This window comes from Poecilia reticulata, chromosome 8, assembly GCF_904066995.2.
Source record: "Poecilia reticulata chromosome 8, P_reticulata-male-v2, whole genome shotgun sequence".
NCBI lineage: Eukaryota > Metazoa > Chordata > Actinopteri > Cyprinodontiformes > Poeciliidae > Poecilia > Poecilia reticulata.
This window is the reverse complement of record NC_088837.1, coordinates 14,997,862-15,021,186: the sequence shown is the minus strand read 5'-3', so window position 1 is coordinate 15,021,186 and position 23,325 is coordinate 14,997,862. Positions and strand designations below refer to the sequence as shown.

The 23,325-nt window shown below is 36.3% G+C and overlaps 1 protein-coding gene across 2 annotated transcripts in view; it reads left to right on the top strand.

Moving 5' to 3' along the window:
- Positions 1-23,325, top strand: part of LOC103468887 (ras-related protein Rab-26) — a 49,420-nt gene that overhangs the window by 17,463 nt on the left and 8,632 nt on the right. For both annotated transcript variants that reach the window (XM_081610045.1, XM_081610046.1), the window contains exons 3-5: positions 11,731-11,772; positions 13,159-13,225; positions 14,758-14,810. In XM_081610045.1, coding sequence (XP_081466171.1) covers positions 11,731-11,772; positions 13,159-13,225; positions 14,758-14,810 — 162 coding nt within the window. The remainder of the gene's footprint in view (positions 1-11,730; positions 11,773-13,158; positions 13,226-14,757; positions 14,811-23,325) is intronic.

The window sequence follows — 23,325 nt, the reverse complement described above, 5'->3', positions numbered from 1 at the left end:
CAAAACACAATTTGCTTTGCGCTGGGCTTTTGATCGGGTTCCCACTTCAAAGCTGCAGCAACATTCCATGCTTCTGTCCTTTTGAATTTTACTTTCATGTTGTTTAAATCTCAACATGTTATCAGGATTATGGAAATGCCTCAGTGCATTGTTTGGCTTAAACTGAAGCAAATCTCAGTGCAGAATGCAATTTCATGTTTCATTTGTATTTATAAAAAATGTGCCTTGGAATCTAATTATAGCAGGGGTATCAGATCATTGCAATGTATTAATGATAAGATTCTTTTATGCAGCGCTTTCCACATTTATGTAAATTTGATGGTATGAATGAAATTAATTAGATGCAAATTCTCCTCTATAGCAGCCTAATGAATCGAACAATGACACAAATTAATATTCTGGTTTGGCTTGCTGAGGATTATTGTATTACTTTTGTGTATCTTCAACTCTGCTGCATGTGGAGCATTTATTTGAGCCAGTAGATAAATTAAGGTTTAGTTTTCATAGTGAATCTTTTAATCATTCTGTTATGTTTCAAACCACAACACAACATGACCTTATAAAGCAAGTAATATAATCATGACCAGCAGTTTTTTTTTATTTGTTTTGTATTTTTTAATTATAGAAATTAGAATATTATTTTTGAAAATATTTTTTATTTTAAGTTGTCATTCTGCTTTTAAAATAGACCTGGTATTTCAATACAGGTAGCAGTGTTTTGCATCTGAAAGAAGACTTAATTGTTTTGTTCCCCACCCTTAAAATTGCTCTGCTCTTGTCATAATCTTAAACTCCAAGAGTCTTAATTTGGAAATAAATTCAGAAGACATTAAAGAGAAAGTTCAAGTTCCCTTCAGGTTGCTTTTATTTTTATGTGTATTTTACTGCTATATTGTCTTTGCTTCATATTAGGACAAACCTTCCAAAAAGGTTTCTGTACTTCTCGGTAAAAACTTGGTTTTAAAATATCAATTATTGGCCAGTTGCACTATGCTTTGGACTCTCCCACACAGTGGTCAGTTGGGCCTCTACTGACTCATGTTGCATAAACAGCAAGCACCAGAAAGGTTAGATTTTTTCTTTATTTGTTCTTTTACTGCTAACATTAGTGTTCAGAAAACACTGAAATTCTTGTTGATAGAAGGACAGATTGTTATAGATCCAATCCAAAAATTACCCAATTACACCATATATCATGATTTAAAGAGGAGTCCATGTCATAGGCTTGCCCAAATACACGAGTCTGTCCTCATTTATTTTATTGAGTCATGAAAAGCGTGGGGACATGAGCCAGGCCAAGCTTTACCTGAAGCTGAGTCTGGATCCGTATCAAGTTCTAGACGTTCAAAATCACTTTGAAAGACATGCATAGCCCACGAAATAATAAAAAAAATTAAATATTGCTGAAAATGAGAATGTCATGGTTGTCATTTTTAGTCGTGTCCCATAGAAAGATGAAAAAAGTAAGAAAGATGAATTAATATTCTCGTATGTGGAGAGAGTAATGTGGTTTTCTGAGGGTTTTTTTTCCCACAGTCGCTTGTACTTACCTAGTGTGGTATAATAACAGTGTATTGTTTCAGTCATAAGCTGTTCTGACATTATTCTTAGATAAATGTGATGAACAGTGAAGAGTTTTGATAAGAAAAAATTCTATTTAGTTATTATCTTGTCAAAAACTCAGAACATTTTGTCTCAGTTGGATTTTGTGAGCTTTTTCATGCCACTGCTTGACTGCACAGATATCCTGTTTAAAATAATTATTAATTTGCATACTTCATAATGTGTTTCATATGCAACTTTTTCAGAAAGATTTACACATTAAGCTTTAGTATATGTACATTTTCAAAAAGTACTGTTCAAATGTCACATTTTCATCTCAGTGATCATTTATCCTGGATGATGATATTTAGCAAGACCACGTCACATGTTGTCTTATGTTTTGCATAAAAATACTAAAGATCTGCTTCATTAAGTAACTGCAAGGGTTTCCAACCTTGACATGGAGGGTGAACGTCACTAAAATAATCTTTGAGTTTACACGAGTCACAAAAGCACTGATTTACATAAATATTTGATGTTTTATGACCTGAATTGACAAATTTAGTGTAATGTCAAGATAAAAACTAGCCTTTCCAAATTGACATTCTTTCTTTTCTCCCTTTGGTTTCCTTTTAGTTTCAGTCTCTTTCTGTTTGCATCCTTGCCACCTTTCTTTTTTTTTTTTTTGTCCTTGTAAACTGTGACTTGGAAAATCAATCCTGAAGAACATCCTGACTTTTAAAAATGTCCCTGATGGACAGAGTTACAAGAGCTGGACTGACTTGTGAGTGAAATACAAGCCACAGTGCAAATGTGTATCACCTGGAAAAGACATTTCTCACTGTTATCAAAGTAAAAATATTTCTTGTTCTAAGGTAAAGCAGAAAAAGTAATTGCTGATCAGAATGCAATGCAGAGTTGGTACAAGTCATATTTTATTCGTTACGATTTATATGTTAAGTACATGTTCATTTGGCTCTTAAAGGTCAGAGTAACAAACTTAAAATTGTAATATTTTTCTGCCTCTTTTGAGCCACTTACCATTTTAAGACAGAATACATGAATTACTTTAATAGTACAATTGTTTTGAGCATTCTGTGATTTTCTCCAGCCTCCAGATTCACCCAATTCCCATGTTTATAGATCAAGTCTATTCTAATTCAGGTGAAACGACCTTAGAAGATTAAATGTGTGTAAAAAAAATGTGAGTTCACTAAATTAAGACTTTATTAGTGTCCAAATAGGGCAAAAATGACCCAAATAGAAATGTGGTAATAATTTCCAACCCAAAGAAAAGTTTCTGTTTTTACCACAGACACCATGAAACCAAGGTGCTTATGTGGTGTAACAATTCATCCTCAGATGTTTAGAGGTTTACTGGGAGCACTTTGCATTGAAGTAGCCTATAAAAAGTCCCTGACAGGTTTAGGAGAGATGGATACCATCAGGCATACTAACTAATGCCATCATGTTTGTAGCCGCTGGTACCAAAACAACCTTTTTTTGGATGGTTTTCCTTTGCAGCAGACAAAGTAATGAGCAGGAATAGCAAACGGAAGCCAGAGTCAGCAGCTGTTTGTTCTGGGTTGTACTAAACCATCACGGTTCATGGAAAAATGTACAATCAGCTCATTAAAGGTGAAAATGAAATAAGTTTTAATTCCCATACAAGATCACGATTAAACCTGTTTATCACACACCGACTCTGCGTGCCACTTTTTTGGCTTCATCTTCAAGGCTGATGTGTTTGAAGCCATATTTCTATTTCAATCACAACAGAAGAGTTTGACATGTAACACACATCTCCCTTGGATCACATATTCTCTGATGTTATTTCTGCCTTCGCTTAGTATGTGTGCGGGGGTGGAGGGTATGAATCAGGCCACTTCCCTCGGTGTTTTCAACAATTTTCAAATGAGGGTGCAATTAATTTCTCTCTTTTGCATTTCAACATAGCAAGCACCATCTTCTTGCCTGAAAACAGTCTGTGCGATACATAGGAAACATTTTCACTTTTGTTTATAAATCAACGTTTGTCTGGTTAGATTACCCTGTATTTCTAAGTAACTGTAATTTGAATGATGAACTGAAATATTTAATATTTGATTAAGGAGAAAATAAAAGACAAAATGTACCCTTATACTCACTTAGCTCCAAGCCGAATCCATCTGCTTGAGATCTGTTATTGTTGTTACTGGGGCTGATTTTTATTGGTTTGTTTAATAATCATGCTTAGATATACATACTTTAAATTCATCATTTGGTTGTATCTGAAGAAGGAGGTGACAAAACTGTGCAAGACTTGTATTTGTTTTGTAATTTCAGTTGAAACAGGATTTGTACATACTGATTTCATGCCTCAGACACCATCATCCTTAGCCAAAAGTTCAATGGCATTGTCTTATTCATAACCAGAGTTGTTTACAGAAGACATGGGTTTAGGGTAAAAAAAAACAACAACAAAAAAACACACAATAACAACCTGGTAACACACTGCCAAGATTAGGTCTGGTTTTGATAAAAGTGTTTGTATTTAAAGGCTATTTCCAAACATTGATCGTTTAAACAAAATCTGAAATCTTTTGCATGTTTTTTTTTAGCTCATAGAAAACAATGGGTGCGCTTCCCGTTCATGTTAACCAGTCACACATTATTCAGCACATTTAGCAGCTGGCAGTGATCACATCCACACAGAGAAAATAAAACACAGAGATTGACAACAAAGCTAAGCAGATGTGGAAGCTGTTAATGAACCTGTGGAGGTTCAGGATGGCAGCTATAGTGATACCGATCCCTGATTGCAGCCAGGCTTTGTTCACAGCCTCTCTTACATCACTGTTGGCTCATACGCTCTATGAAAACTGACAACGTCACCATGACAGCTGTTATTTTGTCTAATGGATGGAAGCTGTGTGCTCACATTTGTGAAATTAAAGAAAACGACAAAGAGACGCGAAATATAAATATAAACCACCACAAAATACATTTACTTTCATTGTTGAAAATATTCACATTTTTATTTCAAAATATTTTTTCTCTGGGTATCTCACATTTTAAAAAATTCAAAAATTCAAAACAACTCTGTTCAGAGATGCTTGGGATCGGTTAAAGGGTGTGTGTCTATAACATAAATGGAAGCCAAAACAGGTCTTTACATACCCTCATATGTTAGATCAATATTGTCTGAAATGATATAGTTTCTGTACGATCCAGGACAGATAAGGACAGATATATTGCCATCGTGCACACTAGGCAGAATAGAAAGGAAAGTAGGAACCTTATTGTGGTGAATGGCAACATGAACACTTTGAAATACAAACGCTGGTGAGTATTTCCAAAAAATGCAAACAAATGAAACATATTTCATAGTTTGAAGTGAGGACAGAGGGGCATGACCCAAATGGAGGAAGGAGGCAAAAAGCATTCAAGTGAAAATAAACACTTGGACTGGACTTTAGTTCTTGGAAATTCAACAATTTACAAGAACTAAAGTCCAGGAGTTCATACAAAATAATACCTCATGACAAGACCACAAGGAACCTGGAAATGGAAGTAGTAAATCAACTAGTGTTAATACCGAGCAGCTTGATTACTAGAATGCCAGACAGGTGAGGAAAAGAGCCAGAGGGGGACAGCTTGGGAGTCCATGCAGCAGAGACCCTGTGGGAGGCTGCTGGGTAGATCTGGGAAAACAGACACTAATAAAAGTAAACAACAGCAGAGACACAAACATGGGAATACACACAAACCCAAAATACTACAGACTGTGAACACAGAGCTAACAAAGGAGCAATAAATCAGGGACTAAGATCAAGCAAGTGTAACTAATGACTACAACTCAGAGTAGCATGAAAAAACATATCGTATACTAGAGCAAATTGCGAGGAATCTTAATTCTAAGGAATGAAATGGAACAAAGTCCCAAAGTTCATAATAATCAATGACTGAAATGAAAGATCCCTTACTCCGTGTGCTCCGATCTTGTGAAATGGTGTAAGAGACGGCTATTTGCTGTTTTTCTGGCCCAAGGGTCATTTATCAAATGCAAAAGTTTACATACATTAGCTATTACACAAAAACATTAGAGTTAGATCATCTCACTAAATTGCCCTTACGTGTGATCATGTTTGTGCATGATGGTGCTAACTTCATTTTGCATTTTACTACACTGACTTATTAAATCTGTCTGCTAATCAAGACAGTATTATTCAGAGACGGGGCTAATCGTTAATTGCAGCGTATGTGGTACTGATTTAGATATGCAAAGCATGGAAACATACTCAAGCTGAAGGACTGAGCCTTCGTTCTTTGTGCTGCTGACTCATAAGCCTGTTCATCCTCAGCGATGGCACTCTAAAATGGAATAAATAAAGACAATCAAGCTCTGTAGCACTCAGATTGTGTTCATCAGTTTGGGTTTTTGTTTGTGCGCATACTTGCACACCCCTCAAACACTGACTGTAGGCTGCTTTGTTCGTCAACATCATCTGATATGGGTGCACTGAGTGCATTATTACATGCTGAAGTGTGTGTGACTAGTTAAATTGGCTTTATTATGTGAAATGTGAGGTCACCATCTTCAGATGACTTTGAGAGGCTGACTCATGCAACAAGTGGATGTTAGTCATTGCTTGGTCGCTGCCACTCTCTTAGAAATTAGATTTTCTTTGTTTACGAGTGTTTTTAATGGTCATTCTGCTTCAGGGTTGTTGAATCTTGCCCTTGGTTTCCTTTGTGTTCAAAAATACAAGAGCAAGGTTCTGCTGTGATGAGGAGCTTAATTATATTTACAACAAAAACGTCCAATTTTTCCTTTTATCAGAGACTGATAAAAGGACCTTGTACTGCAAGGGTACACTAAATGTTTTCTTTATCAGAACTTTATAATCTGTGGACTTCACTGTAGAGGCTGAGTAAGTTATCCATGTCCTAATGCTTATAAATACACATATATACACATATAGTACACATGGAAATATTTTATGCCTTTGTTTCTTTGTGATGGCTAGGGCTTACTGATATTGGAAACTCTAAAGTGAAGGTCTTATGAAATGTGAATATTGCATAATCTAAATGTGAAGTGTGTTCTGAAAAGTTTGTTCATGTCTATGCAGGTGGTACTTTGTTAGGTTTCTTTCTGAATGCATTACTGCATCAATGCAGCATGAGTTGGAGGGTATCAGCCTCTGTGTCATGTTATTGTTGGGCCTCTGGTGTCTCTCAGTCTCCTTTTGATAGTCCAACATATGTTCTCTATGGGGTTCAAGTCAGGCTAGTTTGTCTGCCAGTACCAGTAGCACTGTGGCCGTGGAACCGGCTTTTGGTACCTTTGGCAGTATGGACAAATTCCAAGTCTTGCTGATAAATGAAATCAGCCTCTCCATAATGTGTTTCAGCATAAGGAAGCATAAATTGGCCTAAAATGTCCTGGCTGCGCTCACTTCATCAACCTTTTCAGGTTTACTCTCCTGTCTGGACATTTGTCAAGTCGACAGTCCTCTAACATTGTGCAACCTACTGACCCAGACCATTTAGAGGCTCGGGAAACCTTTGAAGTTGTTTTGAATTAATATCTGATCAGACCGTGACACCATGAGTACCCAATATTTTACTTTTTCACAACATTCCAACCTCTCTGTTTTGCTCATTGGACTTGAGGCTGGGTTTTTTTTGTTTTTTTTTCACTAATGTTTTCTCATAAACCTCTGAGTTCCTTGACAACACTGTTGTATTTACACTGACATTACCTTACATGCACGTGGACTCCATCGGAGAAAATATGGGAAAGTTCAAGGAGTTTGAAATACATTTACTTGGCACTATTCATGTGTTCAGTGACTGTTAAATTTTATTTCATAACCATTTTAGAGGAGAGTGAATACAGACAAGCAGACTGAGATGCAGCAAGAGGATGAAACTCACTTTTCATCTTGTCTTTTGAACATTTTTCTTTGACATCTTATGTCATTGTTAATGTCACTGCCCATCCAGTCATAGCCTCGCTGGTCTTGTACTTTTTTCTGTTGTGCTTAATGAAGAGACGGCTGACTGGTCTCTCTGTTACAAACTCTGCTGCCTGCCATTTTGTTCCATGCCTGCTTTCCTGAGTGAGTGCGAATAAAAAAAATCAAGCATAACCATACCAAGTCGCACTGCCTCTTAAAATTTTGCTTCATTTATTGAACAATGACTTAAGCTAAAATATACGGCCTTTTCCCACTGCAAAAGAGAAGTGGTTCCTTTATGAAGACCTTTTTTGCAATGCTTTTAGTCTCTGCTTTCACTAAATTGAAGGCATCAAATGGGTGTTTGCATCACCAATAGAGGTGTCTGTTATTAATGATGAGCAGCTTTACCACCTGCCGCTCTAATGTCACTGGAATCTAGAGAGGTGAGCGCCGAGGAGCGCTGTGAATATTTAATGATGGAATGAAATGCTTTATTGTTGAGTATCGGGGGAGCAATAAAGTGATATTGGAAAAAAAAAGTTTTCAAGAATTGTGATTACTTAAAGATATCAGGGTGCTTTTAGTTCTGTTATTCTAATTTACGGATGTGTAACTGGTTTAGTTTTTAGGAGCTTGTCAATATGGTTTGAGTTTAGCTATTCATGAGCCTCCATTTGTGGAAGCAGGGTACGTTGACTGAGACAAATAGATCAATCCTGACGCCCGTAACAGTGCCTAGTTTGTGTTTTCTCTACACTCATTATCCAGAATAGCATGCACGTTTGAGAGTTGGAGTTTTGACGACCAGCTATACTTCACAGCATGGTCCCTCCGCCTCATACGATTATTCACCATCGCGCTTGGCCGCAGCACAAGCGCATGCTTAGAGCCGTAATGCCGTTTCCATTTTTATCAGCACTCCTTGTGAAATATCACGAAGACAAACATTTGAAAGAGTCGAGACTGGCTCTCACTGCGTTCAGATGAGTAATGACTGCATGATAAGATTCCCCCAAAACTGCTTGTGTCTGACCTGCCTCAGGGATCGCCTTGATCGCAGCGAGTCTCTGCGTTGGTGTGAGCGTTTTGCTGCAGGTTACAGGTGGAGGATCAAACTCAAACCAGAGGCTTTCCTGAAATATGAAAATGCAGTCAATTTAGCTTGCCTCGTAAAATATTAAAATATAATATTTGAGTCAAATTCAAATCTCTTTTTTTGCTGTTGTTTTGGACAAGGGCAGTGGATGAAAACCTAACTTATTATACAGCCTTGCATTAAGGCAAATGACCCCTCTGTTTCTAATGTCATTATGCTTTTTGAAATTATTATTATTATTATTATTATTATTTTGCTGCCATCCTCTGCAATTGAATGAGGAGAGTAGGGTATTGTTTTTGCAGCACTGCAGGCAGTTTCAGTTCTAAAAGGACCCAAAGGCCCTTCACTCTTTCAATTAGTCTATCTTCAGCCTCACCTGGCCACCCAAGTGAGAAAATCAATAAAAGTGAAAGCTGCCCCTATTACACTGACTGCAGGTGTTGCTGTGGTTTGGAAAAGCAGGGCTTCAGTCAAAAATGAAGAAAAACTTTACCTCAGAGCTCTGCAGCGGGTGTTCAATTTCTCAGATGAAACCTTATTTGTTCTTTTTGGCTATATTAAGCTCTGCTCTCCAATGAATTTCCAGGATTTTGGTCAAATCATTTTTCCTGGAAAATATTGTTTTTTTCACTCAACAAGTTCAGCATCAATAGATGAATTCCTTGAGAAATGTAGGTTATATTACATGTAAATGTGATGTGTGATTTGTTATGCTCTTTAAACATGTCTGGTACTTTACAACTCAAATATTTGTAAAGCATTTAATCTTGTAGTTTGAAGAGACTAAGCTTTGCTCTGAATGTACTGGAAAGTGAAAAAGGAAAATGTATTAGTTATTCTCATAACGTATCTAAGTGATGAATTTTCCTATAAAAATATGCGACTAACAACTTAACTTAGCACTTGCTTGGTTTTATACAAAATAAAGTCATTTTAGGGTGATTTGAATACTTATTGGCAATATATTTTATAAGTCAGTTCAATAGATGCAAAGATAGGTGTAGATGTATTTTGCTGATATAAAGTCAAGAAACGCACTGCCTGTGTTTTTTTTTCCTAATTTGGAAGGAATTGACAAATAATTTTCAATAAAAATTAACACAATTTTCACTGCATATATATTTTTTTGCAAATGTGCTCTCATCCATTTCAATGCAGAGTTGTGAGGTGGAAAAAAAAATTGCCTATCAAAATCTTTGACAAACAGAAGATTGTCAAAGATTTTATTGTACCATAAAACATAATCTGACTCAGTCAAAATGTGAACTTTATGAAATATTTATTTGTATGGATATTAAACTGCATTATTTAAAGTTGTACCACAGTTTTTAAGCCCCGGCTGGTAAAATGTGTTTCTCTGACACAGACAGGAGTGGTTGTTATGTGACTGACTACTTCGGTGCTGTGTGTTTGCACAGTATGTCAGTGTGCGTTAGACATGGCAGCTGGTGGCTGGGTTTACCACCCTGTCTCGCAGTTCTTCCATCCCACATCTGCTCTCCAGTTTATTGCCCTGGTGAGTTGATTTATGACTTGTGTGCAGAGTGCAGATAGCGTCATTCACTAGTGGCATAGACATCGTGGAACAGCCTCGGATGGCCTTTTCCGTACGACTCTTTATCAGCACTAGTAATTTGTCACATCTCGCGGCTTTCTGTGGACGTCATGTTCCTGTTAGTTGCATCATGCCGCAGCCATTAATGTTTCATAGGCTCACACTTTTGACGGGCTCCTCTGAAAGCTTCTCTAACATCTGTAATTTATGATCCGCACGAAGTGCCGTTTGAGTGAATCTATTCTGAGGGTATGTTCTCAGTCGTGAACATTGGGGGGGGAAGACGAGAAGCATTAAGTGGCTAACACCGAGTGTGTTGCTCCTAAGTGGAGGATTTTGTATTTGAAGATGTTCTTATCTTTGAGGGTGTTTGCAGCAGTTCGGGGACTGAAACTTGCCTTAAAGTGGAGCTTTCTGTGAATACCATTGCTGAGAGAGATGTGTAGGCAAAAGTGGAGGTAGATCTTGTTAAAATGGGATTTGCTATGTCTTTCTGAACAGTTCTTCATATCACAGTAATCTGGCATATATTAAATGATCAGAAGCTCCATTTCATCATCTTTTCTGGCCCTAGAAGGTCTAACCTGAACATTTTTCTCTTAACAAATTCAGCATTATTACTAAAGCAATCAAGCTGAGCTAAACCCCCAAAGTCCTCACTGTGCTGTGATCACCACATTCCTTTCTGGGTCACTAAATATTCATGAAGCCTCTGAGCACATTTTGGGTTGTTTTTAGCAACAACAACAAGGAGCTTGTCTTGTGAGATTTCTTTCAGACTCCACTTACAGTCTAGCTCGCAGCTCAAATTCTTCCATGAATATGTATGTCATTTCCCACCTTTGGGTCTCTTGAAGAAGTCTGAGCTCCACTTCTGTCCAGGTCTATCCAGGTCTAAGCATCATCAGCAGTAAATACCTTTAGTCTCTCCTCAGGTATTAGGGAATTAGGAGGTCACTGCCAGAAACACTTGGGGATATTCTATAGGAAGTAGGATGATTGTAGTGGAAAACCTCTCAGTTCTTCCTCGGTATCAAGTAATATGATTTGTGTTAGAAGAATAATTCACATCTTATTCTTTGAAAAATATAAGTGTGTAGAATATAAAGTCCATACATGCCATACAAAGCATTCCATTACCAACACTTCTGCCTAACTCCTCCCCTTTTTGCGGCAAAAACAGCCCTGATGACAGTTTTATGCACTACTTTGTCTTTTTTTTTATCTTATTAAATTCTGACAAATTATAGTGGAGATACTGTAGTTGCTGCAAAGTGAAACAGTTGAAATGGTTTGCAAACTTTTGCAAGTCTCTGAGATTCCAGTAGCCTTCAGAGGTTAGAAAGAGATTTGTGAGGAGAGCAGAGGGGCTTAATCCACCAGGAGAATTATAATAGGGCCGACCTCTTCTGAAGGAGTCCAAGTGAGGTGGAGAAATGCAGAATTGATGGAAAATTCCGGGCACTATATGAAGGTGCATGAGAGCATGACAGGACAAAACTTTTAGCCACAAACAAAAATAGACGTTGACATCTTGCGTGTTCTGAAACATTTAAATTACTTTTTTTTTTTGCTTTCATTCTCAGAACAAAGTGCTGACCATTGATGGAGTCAAGGTGAAGCTGCAGGTAAGTGATTCACCATCAAAATGTAAGTTTAGAGAAAATGAAAAGGTATGTAGATAAAAGCATCCAAAGATCAAAACAGCACTGCTCTTGCAATAGAAAAAAAAAAGGTTAAAACATAATTGGACCCAAATTGTGAGCAGAGTCTAGCTTGCCTGGTTTGCATCAAACAGATGTGTAGCTTTTTAATGTTATGATTGATACTGGTGTACAACACAGCCAGTTAAAATGTCTGTGAGACATTTTAACTGGCTGTTAAATGTGGCCAGCTACATTTATAATTGTTTATTTTATCGATTTAATATAAAAGAGGTAAACTATAGAGTGAAATAAAAAGATATAACAGTACTCTTCGATTGTGTAGAAATCTTTAGTGGCTTGAACTGCTTTGGAACCATATTTAACTCAGTTATTTTATTTTTGTGTTGTTTTTTTTATATTTTATGGATGGGAAAATATTGACAAACATGTTGATTTGAATGAGTAAAACATAGTGTTTTTTAAAGTAAAAAAAAAAAAAACATAAATTGGAATCAAACCAGAGAGATGGCCTTGCTTCAACTCAGAAAATTATCAAACAGTTGCCTTTTAATAAAAAATTTAATAATAAATACTCGGAATTAACAAGTCAAATAAAAATGTGAGATTCTGTGATTATTAGTTTTTTACCTGGTTTGATTTAAAGTTATACATCCACATCTACTTCAGATGGCAGACCTTCTCTGTTTTTGTTAGATTCACAACTCAAAGCTGGTTTCAGAAAACTGGCTCCAAAACAAAATGGATGTAGGAGATGAATCAAATAAGTAATTACTGCGACTGGTATTTTTATCAGGAGGCACAGATCAAAACAAAGCTTTGAAAAGACCAAACATAATTTTAGTGTAAACAAAACTGTGACTAAAACAATAATTTAAAGTGGCTTTACTGTTGACACACTGATCATAATTTATTTTTCTCCCATATATATCAATATTTGCAAATATCAAGCCAATCATCCCTATCCATTTTTCTTTACAGCAAAATATGTTTTGGACTAATTTCTTCCGCTCGAGTGAACTCAGAAAAACGTCTATTATGTGACAACTTATTACAAAGTGTTTTAATTTGATTTTATCATCTGAATACATACATATATCTACAGTCTTAATAAAGTAAAGTGATTAATCGAACTGATTTTAGAACGAGCTATTACTGAAGTTGCAGGGTGACTCTAGCACCACAGATGAAAGCAAATCATGTTAACTTTTTAGTAAAAACAGTAAAGTAGGAATTTCATGCTCACACAGGATCATCAAAGCAAATCATATCATTGTTTTAACATCAACTCATAGAAAAAATTAGATTTTTTTTTTTTGCTTTAATTTCTATTTCTTATCTTGTCTCCAGATCTGGGACACAGCTGGACAGGAGCGCTTCCGCAGTGTGACACATGCCTACTATCGGGATGCTCATGGTGAAAAACACATACCCTTTTGCTGATTTATTGTTTCTAGGAAAAAAATACATCTTGTGATTATTAATAGTGTGTGAAACCATGGTTAACTCTTATGTTGCAGTAAGGTTTTTTGTTTATTAACCATTTGATAAATATCTCTCAAATTGTGGTATATTGATTCTGATACAAAAGTACAATAATTTGAGTTTCACAAGTTTGAGCTGACTTTCGGGTGTTTGGTTCTTCTTGATTTTTATTTATTTATTTTTTTTATACAAAACACAAATACAACTTTCTTCCTTGTCAATTAATATGTGCTCAGATTGAAAACTAATATCTGAGGCAGATTTTCTAACTTCAATATTCTAACTTCATTTATTTACCTTCAAATCAAGGCCATATATATATGCATTGACTCTGTTTAACTAGATTTAAATTGGTCTCATTTAAATTGTCTAATTGCTAAAGTTAAGATTTGTGTCGTGTCGACACCCTAAACAAACATTATTAAAATTATTACACATTTATAGAGGTTTTTATGGGCACGAAAGTACGTAAGTGTTGTTTTGATTGAACTTTCAAAGGTTGCTCGCTTGCCATCAAAACAAGAATTTATGCCAGTTTATTTTTCTAAGACATGTTGGTTTAGAGGTGAGCATTTACTTCCACTCTGCAGTGTTTATCAAGTACTGAGGTTTTATAAGTCTGTTCAAAAAGGGAAGGACGGCACATTCAGGATTCAGGGACTCTGATGTTCTGTAATCAGTCACGTGTTGCTCAGTGTTTGTCTGTGTGACTGGATGTTTGGACACATCTTACAGGTTTTATCTTTGCAATTTAGCAAATTCTTAGTGATGGTTCTCACATGTCTGTGATAAACCTGTAAGAAGTCATTTTCAAGTTATTACTAAACCCCAGCATGTTGTGCAAATGATAAACCAAAGCAGCTGAATGACTTTTTATCATGGTTGAATTTTATTATTGAAGTTAATTTTCTCTTCCACCAACAGTGTGGCTTAAAATGACTTGACTTGTCGTAAATATTCAAATACTGTATCATATTATTTTTGCTGCAAACGGGAAACAACAGACATAAAGCATATTAACTACCTTGGTTTTGTATATTATATTATATTTGTTGTTTTAAATTAATGCAGCCTCGCTCCTCAAATTGTAAAACAAACGCCAAAAGAAAATATTTTATTTCCTCACAAATAGAAGCTGATGTCAGCCATTAAATTATTTATTATTTGCAAATTCTAGTGTGGCAAGATTTTAAGACGCACAGATGCACAGGACTTACCACAGTCATGCAACAAACAACCTTTTATTTTCCCTGATCCGGTTCCGAACCATTGAATGACAACAAACAGCAGCTCTCCCAAATGAGTATTATTATATGGTTTATAATCCATTTCATTTTCCTGTTCCCTGAGCTGCTAAAGAATAAAGTGAGCTCAACCAGACTTTTTTTAGTAACACATAAAAAAAACATTCAGTGAGAAGTTTATCAAAGTGTTTTCAACGTAATCCATGTTTGTGTATTTCAGCTCTGCTCTTGCTGTATGACGTCACCAACAGATCATCTTTTGACAATATACAGGTTTGTAATTTGTTTTTCTTTTTAAACATTCTTATTTGACTCTGAATCATTTTTGGTTGACTCGAACCCTTTTCTCTTATGTCTTACTTGAACACTTGCTGTTGTGCTTTCAATCAAATTGCACTCCAGATATCACAACTAATACTGTAAGCAGAATTCTGGTTGTGTTTTCTGGGCATAGAAAGATAAGATAGAAAGATTTAGAGTATGGAGACTGAATGTGACCTGGCAAGATTGGTTCAGATTTTGGTCTCTCAGTGCATTTGAAGAGTTTCTGACTGGACTGCATTGCCTGCTGAAGGAGAAATATAACTGGTAAGCTGAATGTGAACATTCAGCAGTCCCAGGCAGCTACACGTATCACTCTTCGGGCAAGAAGAATCTGTAGAAAGCTAATGCTTTTAATCTGACCTCTCTTTCCTCCAGACTTTACATTATGCTGTACCTCTTAATCTATTTCCTGCAGTTGTGTGCCTTTCAAGCAATTTGGTTAACCTCTCCTCTGTGAGTCCCTGCAGGGAGATTTATCTTCTGAATTTGATTAAACTTAAGAATTATTGTTCAGTGAGCTGGCCCACTTCCAAGGCAATATTAAAGTCTCACATATATTAAATATGACTATTCCTAAAATGCACTATCACTCCAAATACTGAGTTTTAGTGTTGCAGGAGCAAGCATGACAACTCTACACAGAAAGCTGCCAGCTGAGTCCAGGTGGGACTGAAACACAATGATAGTTTCCTAACAACATAGAATTATTATGTCATATCATTCATATAATAAGTGGATTTAAAGCAGTTCTAACCCAAATTGATTGAAGGTAACTGAAAAATATGTGAATCCATAAAATGCAGCTTTACTCTTGCCCTGAAAAGGTCTGAACGAGGTTGCACAATAATATTTTTAAAAGACTAACATCCCATTGGAAAACTGTAACACAGCTGGTTGATCATTTGTGTCCACACGATCTAAGCTTTAGATTTTTCTGTTTGCATTGACAAAGTGATTGGACCAGGCAGGAAACAAGAAATGTCAGCTTCACGCTGGGGGGATTTAAGGAGATGCATGTGCAGTCAAACTGAATGCCCTCTGAAGGTTTAAAGCGAAAAATACCAACCGTAATCAATAGAGTAATTGCAACCTCCCCACAGCAAAATAATGACAATAAAATTTAAAAAAGGACGTTGTTGTTTTTCTATTTCAGATGAATAAAAACAGCTTTTACATTGGAGCACAGGCTGAACAGAAACTCTTCACCATCTTTTGAAAATAAAGCATGTCGCAGTTCAACATTTGTAAACATTAAGCATCAGTTGGAGCTTTTAAAATTGCTGCCTTCCTAAGCCACCATTTCCCAGGTTATGCTCGTTCCGTGCACCGTCTGCTGTCAAAAAGGTTCAAGTTGTTCCAACCTATGTATCTGCGGTTTCTGTTTGCAAAATAAGTGTATCTTACAGCTTGAAGAGAGGCAATTTTCAGCTGCTGTATTTGACATAGTACACAAAAATTGCTCTTTCAGGGGGACCGACGGGCTCTAATGGAAGAAGAGGCTGTGTGATACTAGACTGTAGAGAAATGTGATGTTCCTTTATGCTTTGAGTGATCCCTGAAGCAGGCAAGATGCTTTTCAAGTTCAGATGTGAGCAAAGAGCAAAACAAAAGTCTGAGCACAGACTGCCGGGAAGAAGAATTTGTTTGGCAACTACACAGGGGAGGATGAGTAACTGTCAGCAATCTGACACACTAACTCCTACCCTTTTTTTTTTTTTGGTGAGGCGGTAGAGCTACAGAAAGTCTTATGCATTTTTTTTATGGATACAGCACACAGGACTCCAGGCTTTGTTTTCCACCAGGATCCCATCTATCCAAAAAAAACCTCAGGTTTTCTACTGTAGGGCAACTTTGAATGTGTACTCAGACATAAGTCTATCGTGACTTATGTCTGATACTAAAATGTCCATCTTAGCTCATCTCCTTTAACCCTAGTTAATTAGTGTTGCTCATTTAAACCATCAGAACTATTCTGAAGGTGTTGTACCTTCATCTGAGGTACAGCCCATTACCACATTTCAATTCATCCTTTTGGGGGAGGAGACATAGAGATGTTCACAACACAGCTATGAAACATGAAATTTAGTATGTTTCCTGCAAGCCTTCCTCTGAATGGGACACATCTATACGATATAAGTATCAGTTACAGTAGCTCCAGGTAATTCTGTCTTTTTTTACCTCATCGTAAAGAAAAAGTCAGTTTTTCTCCAACCTTTTTTTTGTTGAGTCCATTAATAAAATCGTTTGTACTAAAAGTTTTCTAAATCGTAAGCATTATCCCTACTTTTCTGTAAAACGTATTTAAAATCTCTTTAGACATTACGCAGCAACAGGCCACAATTATTTCTTCTATTAATTTGACATTTAATACATCAAATAGGACAGATGTTATTTGGTCAGGATTATGCTTATTATGTCCATTCTATGTCCTGGAAAGAAACATCCAATTTAACTGAAAGCAACCTGCAACAACTCTGTGATATAGTTTTTTTTTCAGTGCATTTAAATAAGAAGCTGAAATGGAAAATTATGTTCCAACGATGCATCCTGGCAGGACTGATGAATTACTAATGAGGCCAGTCATATAAGTTAGCCCCCACTTAAGATAGAATATAATTTAATCAAGTGGAAACATTCATTCTGTAGTAATTATAATTTTAGATTCAACCATTGTCCTCGTCACCACAAGCAGTATTCATCATGGGTTGGAAATTGTCAAATTCTACCTCAAAGAAGTTAGGTTGAAGTCCTTGCTCAGCTTTGTCTTGATTTTCATTATTTTCTTCTAAAAACTGAGCAGTATTCCCCAAAGGAAAAGTCTGGCGCAAGACATGAAATTGCTTTTTAAAAAAATAAATAAATAAAAAATCTGTTTACTAATGCCAACTATCTCCTCAAATCTTGGAAATAGCCCAGAATCACAAATCTTGTGTTGATTGTTGCTTCCTCGATTGGCAATATTGACCCACATACATTAAAAGAAAGCGTTGCAAGATTTTATTATTATTATTTATTTCTTTGTTTATTTATTTTATTGTTTTAAAAGTTCATGTATTTGAAAATAAATCCTGCAGTGGTATTTTGCAGAATTGTTAGTGAAAAAGAAAATACCACAAGTTCACAACTTTAAGAATGCCTCCAAAAGTGTTCGCACATATAGTTTAAAAGCCCAAATTTCAAAACCTGAAACTTGAGGTTGTTGCGCATCATTATTTTAAAAAACACTTTTTTAGTCTCCCATTGAATCTGCGTATTCTTATGAAGCACAGAATAGCATCTTTCCTCCCTTCCTCTACAACCATCTACTGCACATTTATTCAGCGTCTATTAGTGAAGTAAGAAATTCTGGCTACAAGCCCCAGATGCCTGCTGGCATGCTGCTGTCTAACGAGCATTAACTCAGGTTATTGAACACTAATGGTGATAAATGTCGCTCTGAGGGAACGATATAAATCAGATGGAAATAAAAAAATATATTTTCTACCCTCGGATCTGTTCATTTTTGTATTCTGTCACTGTCTCCTTAGTGAGGCAGAGTTAGAAAACCATAGCATTACCATTATTGAAGCTGTTCATCATTTTTAGAGAGAGAGGCTTAAAATATAAGGCATGAAAGGCCCAATCAAAACAATTTAACTATACATTCAGTCACTTTCCTTAAATATCATTGCTCTGTTTTAGGAAGTTTGAAAATAAAGTTAGCAGATTGTTTTATTTTAGCTCTAGGTTGCAACTCAGTCCTTCAAACAAAACATAGGGGCAATTTTATTTTACTTCCTAAAAGTCTATGCGGGTTGCCATTGCTAGTAATCTGTCTCTTGGTCTTGTAAAAATCAGCCTGGCTCTTGTGGTGTGATTGAGACGTTTGGTGATTTTGTTGTCATTAACATGTTAAGAGGGGGCTATAGCTGCCTCTGCTGCTGCTATTGTGGTTGCCAAAAGATACACATGATTAACTGCGAAGAAACTTTTAAACCTTATGAAAAAGCATAAAAGACAAAACATTTGTTGAAGATTAGTTTTTAACCATTAGTTTTAGCACCACGGTGCAGCTTGCAGGCACAGGAAGTTAGAAAATAAGCCATTGAAAGCTTCTGTGAGATATTGCTCCTGGAAAAAGGCAAAAAAATAAATAAATTAAGGATTTAATGATTTTTGTACTATGGCATTAGTTGAGTGATTTTAATGAAGACACAACTTTTTTATAATCCCTTATGTAGCTCCAGGAACTTTATTTGTTAGCATAGAACAATTTCATTATGGCCACTGTTCTGAAGTTTGGATTGGATGTCTTATGTCATGCAATAACTTAATGCTTTTCATTAGATACATGATTATTTCCCTCTGGGGTTAAAAATGGTATTAATCAGTTGTAGTTATTTTTCTTTTAGGATAAAAGAGCATTAAAACACTAAGTGAATTTGACTTTGTGAATATAAACCTTTTCCATTCTGTAAATGTGCAACCTGTGATGCACAAATGCACCAATCAAATGAAGTGGCACGTTCGACGGGTTCAACACATGATTTCTTCATAGACTTCAACAACGATTAGATTTCCCCAATCACTCTGGGAACTCTCTGGCAATTTTTTTACCCTGACTGAAAACCCAAATATTCATAGAAGCATTTTCACTTTGATTGATCAACACGTCCCATCATTTCTTAAATTTTCTTTAATGTTTTATCTTTTTAAAAATGTTGCTTTTATTTTATTTAGGTGACCTTGTGTGTCCTGAAAGGAGTGTTTTAAATAAAATGTATTGTTAGTATCAGTAATAGTGTTGGAAAGCGGAGGTCTCCTTGCCACAACATATTGAAATGTTGTGGGAGCCTTCCAGATATTTTCTACCAGTTTACATATGCATTCATATATGCACCTGCAGCTGTGCTGTACTTCATGTAGATGGGAAAGGTGCTCAGTGACATGCATGCATATGCTGTTTTTGGATGGGGTTGACATTTGAAAAGAAAAACCTGTTACCTTTCGTTTATTTCACCCTTTCTCAAAATTTGGTGTCTTTACCCATAAAAAAAATAAATACATGTGATAGTTACTGCAGAATTTCTCAGGTCAGGGGCATCAATCATTATTGCAAGTAGAATTTTATAGAAATTTAAAAAACAAAATTCAACACTGCTTGGCCTTTCTGTGCATTTTTCTGTGCATTTCACGTATACTGTTCATAACGTTCACATAATTGATCAGCTGCACCGACCAGAACACACAATAAAGAAATATTGATCGATGCAGCTGTAGAAACCAGAATATAAACAAGCATCATGAGTGCCAGCAAATTTTTTTTCATTCCTATCTCCTGAAAAAATCCAACCTTGTTTTCTGTACTATCTGATTCTGAACCAAACGATGTAGACCTTTTATGTGTTTATGTTCAAAATCAGTCAGTCCTATCCAAATGAATAGGCTGCCAAAAACAAAACCTCACTGATTGCATATTGACTCGCTCCAGCCCAAATTAGAGAGCCCACTTTGTAGCCCTGTAAATATAACATAATGTTCCGTGTTGAACACCAAAGCCTTTACACTGACTGCTAAATGATCTCTTCTTGCTTGCAAATCTTGGTGTGAGATTGCACGTGCTGATGTTTCAGTGCTTCATGCGTACGCGTCTGTGTTGTGGAAATACAATGAAAGCCTTGAGGGAGATGAAACATTCGGCTGCTTGTTTTCATTCATCTCTCTGTCTGTCCCCAGGGCATGCTCTGGCTTCAAATGAAATGGCCGCCTGCCTACCACATCACTGCTAGTTAAATGTCATGGCACCAGCACACCAGATGGTGATGAGAGAAACTCTCTGTAAATAATGCAGTAATATAAAGTCAAATAGCAATTATTTATAATAAGAGGATGTGCCGGCATTTGAAGAGTGACTCATTCTAGGTTTTGCGACTTAAGAATTTTTCCACACTATCAGGTTTAATACAAGTGGATTAAGCCATGATATACACTAGTCTTGAACAGTAGAGTGTTGAACATGCGCTACAGCTCCAGTCTATGAGTAGACATGTAGGCAGCAGCCAGTGCAGTGTTGCTGTGCATTCGTCTTGCAGGTAAAAGAGGCCTGCAGTGCTCAGGCCGCCGTTCTCTGTGGATATTCCAATTTACTTTGAATGTAGGGAGCACTGCAACAAAACAGATGGGGCGATTACTGTATGTGCACGCAAACAATGCAAGATGGATTTTACGGCTGCTTGCTGTTGGTTTGCGGTGGAGTCAATTCCAGCAGAAATAGGATAACAGCAGTTCCTCCATTACATGAATCGGTTAAAGGTGTTTCATTTAAAAAGAGTAAAGTGGTTAGAAATATCTCTTTATCTTGGAAAGATAGCATCACATCGTCCTCATATTGTTGCTTTTGTTATACTGCCTGAATCATACAGCCAGAGCTACAGTTCAATACTTTAGATTAAGCTATATTTATTTGCCAGATGGACTGTTCAAAGTTCAAACTATAAACTAGGAAATCTATTCAATTTCGTGGTTGTTTGCATGAAAAATTTAAGATGTAAAACTGCCTTTCGCTGTCTTTGTCAGCTTGTCTTCATATATATACACATATCAAACTTTGGTTTGATCAGTCATGCGGAAACTCAAGAAAATCCATTCATAATTTGGATCTTGTTAACTTAAAAATAATCTTGCCTACCTCACCTGAATGGATGTCAGGTGAACAGAGATTTTCTTTCCTTTTTTTTTTTTTCAAAGAACTGTGTTTGTCATAAAAAGTGCAACAGAGCACCTCAAATACAATATCACGACTGACAGAAAATAGACTCGAGGCAAAACTCCTTTTTAAAAGCGGTGGAAGTAACAACAACAGAGATTTATAAATGAGAATCACATTGTGTGTCTGAAAAAGCACATTCTAAGTTGCTTTTTGTGATACTAAGGTTTTTCCTAATGACTTGACTCATTTTTTTCATTGCAGTGAAAAAACTTTACAATCCTCTTGCAACTAGTCTCCACTTTACTGGCACTTGACTCTTGGCGCTCACTTCATCATAGGCTTCATGTTAAAATTTCAATTACTCAGCTTCGTTTTCATGCATTTATAATTTTGAGAGACAGCCTTGTACGGTTCGAAGTCCAGTGTTAGTAGTCGGCAACGATGCTGGACGTCAGACTGCAGGCCTTAGCTGTCAAATTAAATCTTAGTGTCCTGCTGTGCAAAAACATCTGGCTCCACAATATCTTCAATAGACTTTAACTTGGTAAGCATGTGATTATAGTGTTATTTAGACTTTGTAATTTTTTAAAAATGTGAAGATTAGTTAAATTCTGAATCTGTGTTGTTTTACACTCCTCCTCCTTGTCGACATAGCAATACTCCTGGATCCAAAAAGACCAAAATGATGATGAGCACGTATCGATGTGGTGCTTCATAAAGCAGAGACTTATGACCTGTCTCATTTCCCTCTGTACAAACACTAAGTGTTTTTAGATGTGCTGAGATCAACTTGAAGGCGCTTTTACTTAATGCCCTTAATTTGCTTAATGAGCTGAGAAACCCAGTAGTCTCCCTTAATTCTGTTGTTTTGTTATTTGCCTTAATGTTCCAACAGTCTGTTTACCTGGACTTCTTTCTATGCAAAATAAAGGTTTTTTTTACAGTTAACATAGTGATAGTGAGCCAAAGTGACGTGACAAAAAGCTGAAATTTGTTGTTTTTTCTTTATTTTTTTAATGAAAGTTACAAATTTGTGAATATAGTTTTTGAAAAAATATATATTGACTTGGGAACATATAAAAACACGGGAAATGGTAGCCATTTCTTTTTACATAAATGTTATTCATTGATTTGGTTGTTTTATGACTGGCAGCTGGATATGTCCTCATCATTGTTCTCTTTATATTGAGTGTGGCTGCAGCTTTTCACAGCTCATCAGTCTATAAGAATATTTTATACTCTTATGTAAAATAGTCTATAAGAATATTTTATATTCTTATAGATTGAATATAAGAATATATGAGCTCTTTTATAATAAAGAAAATAATAAAGAAATAAAGTGCTTTCTTTATTATTATTATTATTATTATTATTATTATTATTATTATTATTATTACACAACGATTTTACTAAGAAGAATCCCTTACTTTATCTCTGTTACTTCCTAAAGATGTTGATTAAAACGGTTTCAATATTTTTTTAAACAACTGCAGGTTTGCCTGTTTCTCCGTCGGTGTGCCAGTGTTTCTCTGCGTGTCAGTGACACGGTGTCATTGTGTTTTGCTCAGCTGCTTAAAGCTCCTCTCAGGGGAGAAGTCCTACTTTCACCCTCCGCTCCTCTGGGTCGCTCAGTCTGACTCAGCCTGTTGTCGGGAGCAGACTTCTGCCTTCTGTCTCTCTGTGTAAACCTCTGATCAAAGCTGGGCAAGAATAGCATTGTCAACCCTGTAGCAAAGCTGCTTAGACAAGAGAGCAACACAGTTGCAAAGTGAGGGA